The sequence below is a fragment of the Manis pentadactyla genome, chromosome 10, assembly GCF_030020395.1.
Source record: "Manis pentadactyla isolate mManPen7 chromosome 10, mManPen7.hap1, whole genome shotgun sequence".
Lineage (NCBI taxonomy): Eukaryota > Metazoa > Chordata > Mammalia > Pholidota > Manidae > Manis > Manis pentadactyla.
The window spans coordinates 4,026,364-4,038,448 of NC_080028.1; the positions used below are offsets into that span (position 1 = coordinate 4,026,364).

Genomic DNA, 12,085 nt, shown 5'->3' on the forward strand with positions numbered 1-12,085 from the left:
AATGGTAATGACCTCCCAGTGTTGACTGAAGGTGGTGTCTGCCAACTTGGTGATATTTCTCTAAAGAAAGTCTCCTAGTCCAGTTGGAAATGTCTTTTCTTCTCCAATCTCCAGCAGAAACAGAGCACTGGATGGCTCCCATCTCCAAGCTCTGTGTGCACGTCCCCTGTGGTGCCCGCCCTGCCCCTCCCTAAACACCCACTGTACACAGGCCCCAGGCTGCTGACCCACCAGGCTGGGCCTTACCTCCAGCCGCATCCATCTCACTGTGGCATAATAAACAGAAGGCTTGGCAGGAAAGCCACTGACCGACCTAATAAACTTTCTCATGTTTCCCTAGGTTAGTATTCTCTGCCAAATTTTTGTGGCAGAGAAAGAAAAAAAAAGCCCTTTTTTTCCTTCAATGGAACTGAAGAAGTCTGGAATGTAGAACATGCCCCTAAATCCCAATGGATTAATTATGCTGAAATGAATTTCTTCTTGTTCACCAAAACCACTACTGTTATCAACAGTGAGCCATCACTGGCACAGGCCAGAGTGGGCTCTCCTGAATCCTCAGTGCCATTAGCATGTGGTCTGAGGATGCCCAACACTTTCTCGGCTGAGATTGGCTCCTGGAAGGTCCTCTTTGCTCCTAACAGGAAGGGCTCAGGACGAGCATCTAGGGAGACACGGAAATAATTCCTGTGTGCAGATGCAAACTCTTCCCACTGGGGCAGGCAGGCTCTGCTCTCTAGAGCAAGAATCAGACGCCTGCTGTGTAGACAGCAGTGTACCAGTCAGAGAAGAAAGGATGTTCAGGGGAGAGCTTTCTTGGGAATCAAGATTTCTCCTAGGTTCTTCCTGACTGTGCCCACTTAGGAATACAGAATAGGCTTTCGCCTCTTAGGAATGATCCCAGATCACTGGCTAATAAACAGACCAAATGGAATAGTTTGCCCATTAAGTGCAGGCATGGGCGGGGTGGCTGGGGCGGCCGGGGTTTGGGCCTCTGAGAGCGAGGGTGTGTGCGGGAGCCCAGGCCGGGGAGAGAGGTGGTGAGCGTTTCCACCAGTCGGCTCTGGTGAGCACTTCGGATTCCCATGCAGGATGCCAGAACTGGCCACTATCCCGAGCAGGGGCATCAGATGGCCGCCTCTGTTCCGTGACTTTTCCATAGCTTCTGGGTCCCACTCTCCAGGTGAGCCCCTCTTCCTCAGCCCAGTTCCACGGCCCCTGCCTCGGCCACTCCCCTTCCTCAGTTCCACAAGGGGCACCCGCCTCTCCCCCTGCCCCCACTTCCCACCACAGCCTGTCCCTTTTCTAAATAGTCTTACCCAAAGCTAGGGTTCCAGGACAGACTTTGGGTGCATGCAGGATGTAGGGGTGAGAGCGGGTTCTGGAGGGGGCTCTAGGCTTCCCCGTAGCCTGGGCTTCGGCACCAAACCCTAAGGTTACCTCAGGTTCACAGGTAAATGGACACAAGCTGACTATACACAGAGACCATGTGCTTTGTTCCCGGATGACCTGCAGAGGGAGGGAGATGGCAGCACACAGGCCAGCAGCATCATGGTGCTATTTCACCACTGCCTTGACACCAAACCCAGGTTGAGGCCCCCCATGCCTGTCCCTCTGGCGCCCACAGCTGTGTCTGCCCAGATGGTGGGAGAGCAGAGTGGGGAGAGGCCCTTGGAAGGCTGTGCCTGACAGACAGGGCACCAGAGGCTGAGCGTGGTGGTGATGGTGGTGGAGACCACGCTGGGGCACATCTGGTCCAGACAGCAGCCCCGAGTGACAGCCCAGCTCCTGAACCTGAGGCCCCCTGGGTGGGGGCTCCGTGATCAGATGTGACTGCAGAGGACGTGGCGTGCCGGCGGGCGGCTGCTCCATGCCCAGGCCTAGCAAAGGGGGAGCCTGGCGACTTTCCCTGCTGCTAACAGCCACCTTCGCTGGGTGCGTTACCTGCACGCAATCAGCTATGCAATTACCTAGGCTGGTTGAGGAGAGCAACCGTCAAGTTGTCAAGATGGGCCGTGGGATAAGAGCATTTCCCACTCGGCAGAGTGGGGCACATTCCGGTCTCATTTCCAGATCCCAGAGGGCCGGCCGTGCTCAAGCACCTAGTACTCTGGGGACGGCCCAGCATAGGCATGTATGCACAGTTTTAAAACCTGAACTGCAGTTATGGAGGTCTCTGTCAGACAGGCCCTTTGTATCGTTACTGCCGCCTCTCCTCCCAAAGCTGGCAGTGTTCACACAGTAGGGCAGCATGGAATTTAAAGAGGATGGGCGGCCTTGGTTCAGGCCAGAGGCCAGAGGGCAGGAGGAGGCAGCTGAAATGGCTCCTGGTCCTGCTGACACAGATATCCCGTCAGAGAGGCCGGTCCATTCCATGCAGCAGGGCCCGGGGGACCTGGCTGGGTCCCGGGGTTTTTTGAGGAACTCTCTCCTGGAGAGGCTGAAGTCAGAGTATGGGAGAGACGGGCAGGTGAGGAGGGGTGGGTGCGGGTTAGATCTCAGAAATAACACATGCCCAGAGACTCCAAGGCATCTGAATTCCAGGGGGGATCAAGAAACCCCCTAGAAACTCATTGCCCTCTTCAACCACCACTGCCAGCTGTGCCCACCTGCTGCCACACTGACGTGATGGTTGTCGGGTGGCGCTGCGGTCCTGTGTCTGGGAGCGTTGCAGCCACTCCTGTCTATCTGCAGTGTCTTAGCTCAGGAGCCCACAGCAAAGTACCAAAGACTGGGGGGCTTGAACCGCAGACGTTTGTTTCTCACAGCTCTGGGGTCTGGGAAGTCCCAGATCAGGGGCAGGAAAAGTGCGTTTTCTGGGGAGGACTATCTTCCCGGCTTGCAAACGGCCACCTGCTCACTGTGTCCTCACATGGTACAGAGAGACAGATCTCTGGTGTCTCCTCTTCTTCCCAGAAGGACAATGACCCTATCAGATCAGGACCCCACCTCCATGACCTCATTTAATCTTAAGTACCTCCTAAAGACCCCATATCCAAAGGCAGTCACATTGGGGGTGAGGCTTCAGCATGTGAATTTTAGGGTTGGGGTGCGGGGAAATTCAGTCCACAATGCAGTGTTTGCATATCTTCCATCCAGTAAGCATTTCCTGAGAGCCTGTTCCCATGCCGGGCACTGCGCAGGGGTAATCCAAAGAGCACAGAAGTGAGTCCCTGCCCTCCAGGCACCCCCTGCCTGGCAGGGGACAGACACAGGAATGGACATTTAAAGTGCAGTTCAGCAAGCAAATGCCACGGAAAGATCCTGAATCGCAGCAGAGAAGGGATGAACTGAGCACACCTGGGAAAGGAGGTGTCTCAGAGAAACAGGCATTTCTTTTTTAGCGTTTTTTAAAAATTACGGTAAAATACACATAGCATAACATCACGTTAACCAGTTGTAAGTGTATAATTCACTGACCCTAAATACATTCACAGTCCTGCTGTGTCTCTACTCTTCGTACCCAAAGGGTTTTCATCAACCCAGTGAGAACTCTGTGTCTACTAAACACGAGCTCCCTGTAACTCCCCCTCCCCCACAGCCCTTGGAAACTTCTAATCTGCTTTCTGTCTCTGAGAATCCTTTCTTATAAAGGGGATCACACACTATTTGTCCTTTCGTGTCTGGCTTATTTCATTAAGCATGATGTTTTTAAGGTCCATTCATATTGTAACATATATCAAAATTTCATTCTTTTTTATGGATGAATAATATTTCCTTGTGTGTACAGACCACATTTTGTTTATCCATTCATCTGCTGATGGACACCTGGATTGCTTCCACCCTTTGGCTATTGTGAGCAATGCCGCTCCGAACGTGCATGTACAAACATCTGCTGGAGTCCCTGTTTCAATTCTTTCGGATCCACACCTAGAGCAGCCAGCACTGGGTCTCAGAGCATTAGGAGAAGCTCACCGGGCAGAGGAGGTGGAAAGGTCATTATTCCAGGTGGCAGGATCTGTGTGTGCAAAGGCTCAGAGGCCTGTACATCAAGGCTAATGAGTTCTTGGATCCTGCATAGAGGAGGTGGGGGGGCTGGGGGGAAGTTGGGTTGGGGCCCGAATGTGAAGGGTCCTGCAGCCACACTGCAAGGCTGGTGTGGGAGCCCCCTAAGGATCCAAAACTAGGAGGAGCGCCATCTGATCAGGGTTTGGGAAAGATAACCTGACAGCTTCAGGGAGGATTGGATAGTGAGGGGAGGAGCCTCAGGTGAAATAATTTGCCATTGGGAGGGGGTGAAATGAGGTGAATGAATGAATGAATGAACTAAAGGGAGCCCATAGAAGGAATGGGACCAGAGGTGTAGTGTCTTGCAAACGAGGCAGAGGATTGAGATCAAGTGTGCTTTACTCTAAAGGAGCAAGTTACCAGGATGCAGCAGGCCCAGGGGTGGGTGGGCGCAGCCGTAGTGGGTGAGAAGGGTTTGGGTATTTGGAGACCTCATGGATGGTCCAGGAGGAGCTGCACTGGGAGGATGCCTGGGTTTATTTCCTGTGGCAGCAAATACATCACCCGGAAGGCAGCTCATAGAATTAAAGCACTGGACTCTAAGCACCTGCAGAAAATCAACAAAACACAAGTCAAAGTGACATTTATCTGCAGGGAGATCAAGTCCAGGAGGTTTTAATGATTCAAAGTAATCACTTCAGCCTGTCTTGTACCATTGACCCTTTCCCATACCTGACTTCATGTATTACAGTACCATCGCTTAAGTGACACTGATCCATGCAGGAGCTGCCACAGGTATTAATAAAGAAGCTGTGTTAAAAATGGATCACTCATCATCACGTGCCCAAGCCTCCTAATGCCCCGTGGTGCTTAATTATTAAACATAACACCTTGAACCTGCAGTGGACACTGAATCTCAATTAAATCCTGCAAATGGAACACGGCTGCCTTCTGTCCTCTGTGCTGCTTGCTGTCCCTGAGGACGTCTGATTTCACGGAAGCAGTCGTGCGGAGGTGGATATTTTCCCGTGCTCTGATTCTCCCTCCTGGCAACAATTCCCAGGGAAACAGGTGCCCTGGATGGAGCTGCTCTGCTCGAGATGGAGACCAAGGGGACACGGAAGGTGCCTGCATCCACACTCGAGTATGCCTTATTGTTCAGAAACATGAGAAAGCAGCAGTATTAGCTCGCTGTCTATGCTCTCAAGAAATACATAAACCAAGAGATATGTTATTATTAGGGCAGGAACTTAAAATTACCTGTGCACACATGGTCTCAGTCTTCCAGGGCTGCTGGAACAAACCACCTCAGACTTGGTGGTTCAGAACAGCAGATACCGATTCTCTCACCCTGAGGGAGGCCCTGAGGAGGCTTCTTCCCTGGCCTCTCCCCCAGCCTCTGGGGCTTGTTGGCCAACTTCGGTGTACTCTTTGGCTTGTGGACACATCACTCTACTCTCTGCCTCCTCTTCACCCAGCCTTCCTGACGGGTCTTTGTGCCAAATCTCTCTCTCCTTTCTTTCATAATGACACCAGAGCCCTTAGGTTTAAGGCCTGTCTTAAATCCAGGATCATCTCATTCTGAGATCCTCAACCTGATCACATCTGCCAAGACCTTATTTCCGAACAAGGTCACAGTCCCAGGTTCCTGGGGTTAGGACCTGGGCATATCTTTCTGGGGGACACTATTCAATTGCTTACATGCTGATAAACTGTACCTTCTAACCGCAAACCTTATTTCAATCACCAGAGTGGGGGTGGGGGCACTGTCCTTCCAGCCTCCCATCTCTCCTCAGTCCCCCTGCCCTCCTCTATCCAGACTTGGGAGCTGGTGCCCTGGGGTCCTGCGCACATTGTCCTGCCTGGCCCCTAGTTCTGGCTCAGGTCACCCAGCCTGTGAGTGGCGGGAGCCCTGCCTGGAACCAGGCAACCACGTCTGGAGACCCAGGTCAGGCAGTCCTGGGACCCCTCGGGGAATGCGTTCAAAACTCATGTTGTATAAGGGAGGTCTGAGTCCTGGGTGGTGGGTGCCCAGGAGAAGCCCCAACTCTGGGAGACAAGTTTGGGTTGAGGTTTGAAAGATAAGGGGTGACATGTCCATTTTTTGTATGCCATGAACACAAAGTAGGGGTGGTTTTGTTAAACAGTCCCAGGGTGAATCCTTTGGTAAATGAAAAATTCCTTTTGTTAAGGAAATACAGTTGACCCTTGAATAATGTGAGGGTTGGGGTGCTGATCCCACCACAGTTGAAAATAAGTATAATTTTTGACTCCCCCAAAGCTTTAACTAATAGCCTACTGTTGTCCCAAAGGCTTACTGATAACATAGTCGATAAACACATATTTTGTATGCCATATGTATTATTCTTACAGTATGCAATATTCTTACAATAAAGTAAGCTAGAGAAAATTTTTTCAAATTGTCACAAATCTCCAAAAATATTTCCAATGTATTTATCAAAAAAATATGCACATGTAAGTGGACCCACAGTTCCAACCCATGTTGTTCAAGGGTCAACTGTACTTATCTTCTGCTTGGCACCCACGCCCCACCCCGGGGAGCTGGGATGCTGTCTTCTTTATCTTTGTGTCTCCCCCAGAGAGACACAAAATGTTTGTTGAGTTGAAGCAGAAATATAAGCCATTTAGAAAATATTAAGGAATCGTTGTTAATACAGTTAGGTGCAACAGGTATAAGGATTTTAAAAAGCCCCTATCATTAGAACTTTAGACCTACTGTGTAACAGTTCTTGTGCTGTTTTACATAATCACCCCATTTCATCCTTACAGCCACGCCTGTGAAGCACGTGGGGTTGTTTTCATTTTGTAGTGAAAACCGAGGCTCTGCAGCATTAAGGAATGTACTCAAGTGGCTGGGTCGGAACCTGAGCCTGCAGAACCCACAGAGCTTCTTTAATGTTAAATTTACTATCTCATCAAATCATCGTTTCTTGGAAATGCAGATCAGCCCTGTAAGACAGCCGCAGTAGACCTGGACCCCGGTACCCCTGCGTCAACTGCAAAGCATTCCAGCCGTCTTTCACCGAGGGCAGCTTGCACTGGAGCCGCTGAGTGTGGGAAGGACCCTCTCCCGGGAGGAGCCGGCGCTCCCATCTTCCCACGGTGCCCCATCCAGGCCTCAGGGTGAGAAGCCTCCAGAAACCGCCCTCTCCAAGGGCCCCGGCTCAGCACTGCCCACTCCTGCAGACTTGCCTCGACGCTGCAGTGGGAAGCCGGGACCACAGTGGCCACCCTGTTTCCTGCTCTTCATCCTGAGGTTGCCATTCCTGCAAACAGACCTCAGCCCCCCCCCCCCAACTTCCCGGCCAAGACCCCAGTTCACTGGCATCCAGAGGGTTCAGATGGCTCCCTGGGCTGTCTGGCCTCACATCAGTTCTGCCCTGTCCTGCCAGATCAAGATGCCCAGGCCCTAGCAGGCCAGATGACTGGCTGTCCCAGGCCTGGCTTTGACAGACTGGGGCCCCAAATGAGTGACCCCAGAAATGCTGGGAGTTCCCAAAGGTGGCTAGTGACTGTGCTCTGCAGAGAGGGAGTGGTGCTGGTGTGAATTACCAGGACACAAGCCACGCTGAAATCCCGGAAGGGTGAAGTCCTATGAGGGGTCTGAGAGCTCAGCCAGTGCCGGGGTCCAGGCTGCTGAGCTGAGCTGAGGCGTGGGGGTGGGCCAGGGAGAGACCTTGAGCTGAGAACGGGGTCAGCACCTAAGATGGGATAAAGCCCAGCAAGGATTCCAAGGAGAGGCATGTGTGAACACCAAGGGCCCTGATGCTGAATCCCTGTAGGCCTAGTGGGCCTTGGGGTCAGGGCTGCAACTGGCTTCACCATGAGCTGAGGGTGGTGCTGGAATGCCCTACAAATCCAGTCCACCCACGGCTCTTCTGACCCAGGGTTTTAGAGAGAATGGAGTTTGAATCTGACACGCTGAGTTTGAGTCCCCTCTTGGTCTTGGTTGTGTGACTTGGGGCTGTTGGCTTCTTACTGAGCCACTTGCTCAGCTCACCCTTAAACTGGGGGTGACCACGCCCACCTCACTGGGCTCCAGGAGGAGTAAATGAAGCATCACAGGCCCAGCGCGTGGGGACCCAGCACACACAGGTGGTCATGTCTTCCGGCTGAAGAGACTCGTTATTTCTCCCCAGTGACTTCTAGAAGGGATCAGAATGCCCACAGGGGACACCATCAGAAGCTAGAGCTCTGTGACTTCTCTAGCAGCGCTGGACGTGGGGCATGGAGTGGGCCTGAGCAAACTGGACGTGCGGCATGGAGTGGGCTCGAGAGACACTCCTCAAAGGGCAGGCATGACATCACGTGGGAAGCTTTCCCAGGACACATGCTGGGCTCCACCCCAGGAGGCAGGTCTTGGGGGACATTCCCAGACCTTTTGCTAAGGGAGGGCCTCTTCTTGAAAGACTCTCACACACAGCCCATCAGGAATACCACAAAGCTGTTTATTTTCCCACCTATGATAGAAAACATGGATGCAGGGTACAGAGAACCAGCTGTTCCCCTGGTGAATGTCCAGGGGCCACACACGAATCTAACAGGCTGTGTCTTTACCAAAGGGTTTTTCTGTTTCAGCAAAACTGCAGTTCACCATCTAAGTGCTCCCAAGGCACTGTGCCGAGCTGCTTTGGAGTAGAATTTATCAGCCCTGCTCTTTATCACTGGGAGACCAAATTGAATTGGCAAAAAGTACCAAATGTCACATTCCATACAATCAGGGTGAGCACTCGTCTTCTTGCAGCATTTGGACAGGCTGGCCCCTGAAAACTTCTTCCCTTTGTCCTTAGCGATGCCAGCCCACAGGCAGAGAAAGGGAGCTACATTTAACCATTGCATTAAAAAATAAGCAAGGTTTTCAACTAAACAGTTGAGTAATTGGACCCTATTTAAACACCAGAATACATCAGAGGGACTTATTCATCTGGCTCAGCTTAGTACCTGTCAGCCTAACACTACAAATACATAAAAATAAGAAATGTCTTAGGGGGTACAAACAGGGACAGGGCATAGTCCTTGGCAGCAATGACTTGGCCTGGGGGAGCAAACTTGGCTGCGCTGTCGATCGGCCCTCAGAACCAGTACTCGGAGACAAAGATGTGGACGTTGACAACATTTTGGTGGGACACCACACCCCCGACCACGTAGTTCATCTCTAGCTTCAGGACGGCGTGGAAAGGCCCCACGATGGGCCGCACTTGGCGCACGACACCTGGGGAGAGAGCAGAAGGGGCTTAGACCTCACCAAGTCCCATTCTTAGCCGGAGGCTTGGGTCCCCTGTGCAGCCTCTTCCTCCCAGGGGTCATCCCTGGGCTCTGCCTCCGCCTCCAGGCATGAGTGGCAGTGAGCTCACCACAGCCATCTACCCGACAGGAATGTAGAGAGCCAGGAAAAGGGCCTGGCATGGTGTGGATGCCCAGTACACACCCGGCCCCTCCTGTGCCCAGGTCTGACCCTTTGGAAAAAACAAAGCAGATGTGATGCTTCACTTTGTAATACTGGAAACCCTGTATCCAAGCAGAGCAGCCCCCATGGGACATGGCCCTGGAGCCCTCACTGGCCAGGCCTCTGAGGAGGGTGGCACCTCAGCTCATTGTTCAGTGTTTGTGGTAACAGGTGAGCCAGAGGCGATTCCAGCCCCGGGGGCTCGGAGTGGGTCCAGCGCGAGCAGCGGGGATGGGCCAGGGCAACCAGGAGGACGGGGCAGAGGGGAGACGGGTGTCAGCTCTGGGGGAGCAGGAGCCCGCTGTGGGAAGCGGCATGGGTGCAGGTAGCTGTGTCTGGACCAGGGCAGGGACCACGCACAGGCTGTGACCGGTGGCCTCCTCTGCCGGGGCACAGACCAGCTCAGCTTGGCCGGGTGGACGGGGAGCACCCCAGGTGTTCTGCAGGCGGGCAGGGAGCCAGGCTGCATACTAAGAGGACTCTGAACCTCTCCGCAAACCTGGGCCTGGCCTGCTCCCCGCTTCCAGGCCAGGCCCTGCTGGCACTACCTTGCTTCTGCAAGGCACCCAAAGGCCCAGGGAGAACTCCCCTGCACCCTGAATGAGAGGGACAGGCCCAAGGTGAGTGCTGTCATCCTGGCTGCATTATGGAGACTGCTGTCCTTTCTGAGCCTCAGATTTCTCAGCAAGCAGACGATGCCATGTGACCCTGCGCTTCTACACCACACGGTCCCAATGACCCACAGTGTCTGCCAAAGGTGTGAGCTCCAGGTGTGCAGGGCGACCTCCCTGGCAGACTGAGAGCTCAGCTCGTCACCTCCACACACATGCATGCATTCCGCGGCGGGCACCAGGAGCTGTTCTCAGTGACAGGAAAACTAATAGAGTCCTGGGTGCAAAGCCAGAGGAGGATCCAGGAAAGTGTCGTGCTCTGATAGAAGCCTGCACATTGGCCAGCAGTGAGGAATGGAGGTGAGGACGGCTGAAGAAGTCAGAGAAGGCTACTCGGAGGAGCTGCCCCCAGCTGTTGACAATAGGAATGAATGATCTCCAGGGTCCCTCCTTTATCCCACCTGCTCTTACGTTAGGGCGTTTGCCCAAAGCCACTGGGCTGTAGGGGTGTGCTGGTACCTGCAGAACAGCCAGCTCTCTGGTGGTTCTATATGACGATGTCTACAGCTGATTTCAAGCTTCCAGTGTGACATCGCTGAAGGCGGGTCTGGGGGAGTGCATTACTGGCTCCGTGCACCACACATGCTTGTAAAGGGCGTGCTTGAAGCCTACAGCTCCACAGCCATGCTGAGAAACAGCCACCAATCCTTTGCTGCAACAAATTGCCAATTCCAGGCTGGTTTCTACAAACAGCGCCATCACTGACTTAGGCAGCGTGCACGGGGCAGTGCGGTCAGACCCTTGGTGCCCACCCTGCAAGCAGCAGAGGCTCCGGGGAGACTCAAGGGTCACACTGGCCTCCCACACTAGAGGCTGGCTCCCAGTCAGGAGCACCAAGTTCATGCTCAGAAGGGGAATTTGGGCGTGCCGTCCCCCCTTTCACCCCCTAGGCTTATGTTTCAGAAGTGCAATGCCCAGCGGCCGGGTGGAATTCCAGGCTATTCTAAGCAAACAAGGGTTTTAGCTCTGATGGCGAGATAAGCACAGGCTTCTGTGGGCTGTCAGCACCCTTTCTCTGCCCCTACCTGGCGATGACACTGCAGCTTTGTCCTGTTGGAACGCCCACAAACATCTTCAGCTCCCACCTAAAGACGGGGGCCTGTCACCACCCTCGGTTTGCCAGCGGCCCCTGATGACCGGCCCCTCCCTGGGCACAGTCTGACGGGTCGGCTGGGCTCACGGGTGCAGAGTCACACTTGCCTCCCACCCCCATGAGGAGCACGGCCCCATGCCTTCCTGCCCCCTCAGAGTCCCCATCAATATCACCTCCTCCTCTCCCCGAGACAGGGGCTGCCAATGGCACCCAGCACTCTCAGTGGTCTGGGCTGCCTGCTGGCTTCACCCACCCTAGGGACAAAGGAGGTTATTAACTGCAGGCCTCAGAATTCCAGAGCCTTGAAGGAAAGAGGCGGGAGGCTGGGTGAGCCTGAGAACTACTGCAGACACAGGAACAGTGGGAGTGGACAGGGTGTTTCTGCAAGCTACGGTCAGATAGGTATTCATTCCTGCATATCATTATTCTGTTTCTGTAGCATATAATTAATACATAGTATATATTAGTACATAGTATTATTATTATAAATACAAAATATCTAATATAATTACATAATATAAAATACATAAATGTATTTAAAATATACAAAAAAATCTAACTTATATATAAGATATATAAAAGATGTATTTAAAAAATTTACTTTGATACATAGCTATATATTGTTTCCTATAAATGTAATTTATATTACTATGCAATATGGTTCGTATATTAATATATGAAATATAGTTGTTATATTACAAAGTATCATGAAATAATTATAGTATACACACACAAGTTTAAATACAAATTTCTTGCTGCATGTGGAGGCTTTGAGAGCATCAACAGTTCAGACCCACAGAAGTTTCTGGGCGTACCTCTAAGCACTAGGCACCTGTTAAATAAGTACAGATGGAGTGATGGGCTGTGCTCGGGGGGCTCAGTGTGGGGGCAGAGGGGGACAGAGACTGC

The 12,085-nt window shown here is 52.6% G+C and overlaps 1 protein-coding gene across 1 annotated transcript in view; it reads right to left on the reverse strand.

Moving 5' to 3' along the window:
- Positions 1–8,393: 8,393 nt before the first annotated feature.
- The window catches only part of FBLN1 (fibulin 1), an 80,260-nt gene continuing 76,568 nt past the window's right edge, over positions 8,394–12,085 (reverse strand). Inside the window, exon 17 of the mRNA XM_036906592.2 lies at positions 8,394–9,178. Coding sequence (XP_036762487.2) covers positions 9,039–9,178 — 140 coding nt within the window. The 3' untranslated portion in view covers positions 8,394–9,038. The remainder of the gene's footprint in view (positions 9,179–12,085) is intronic.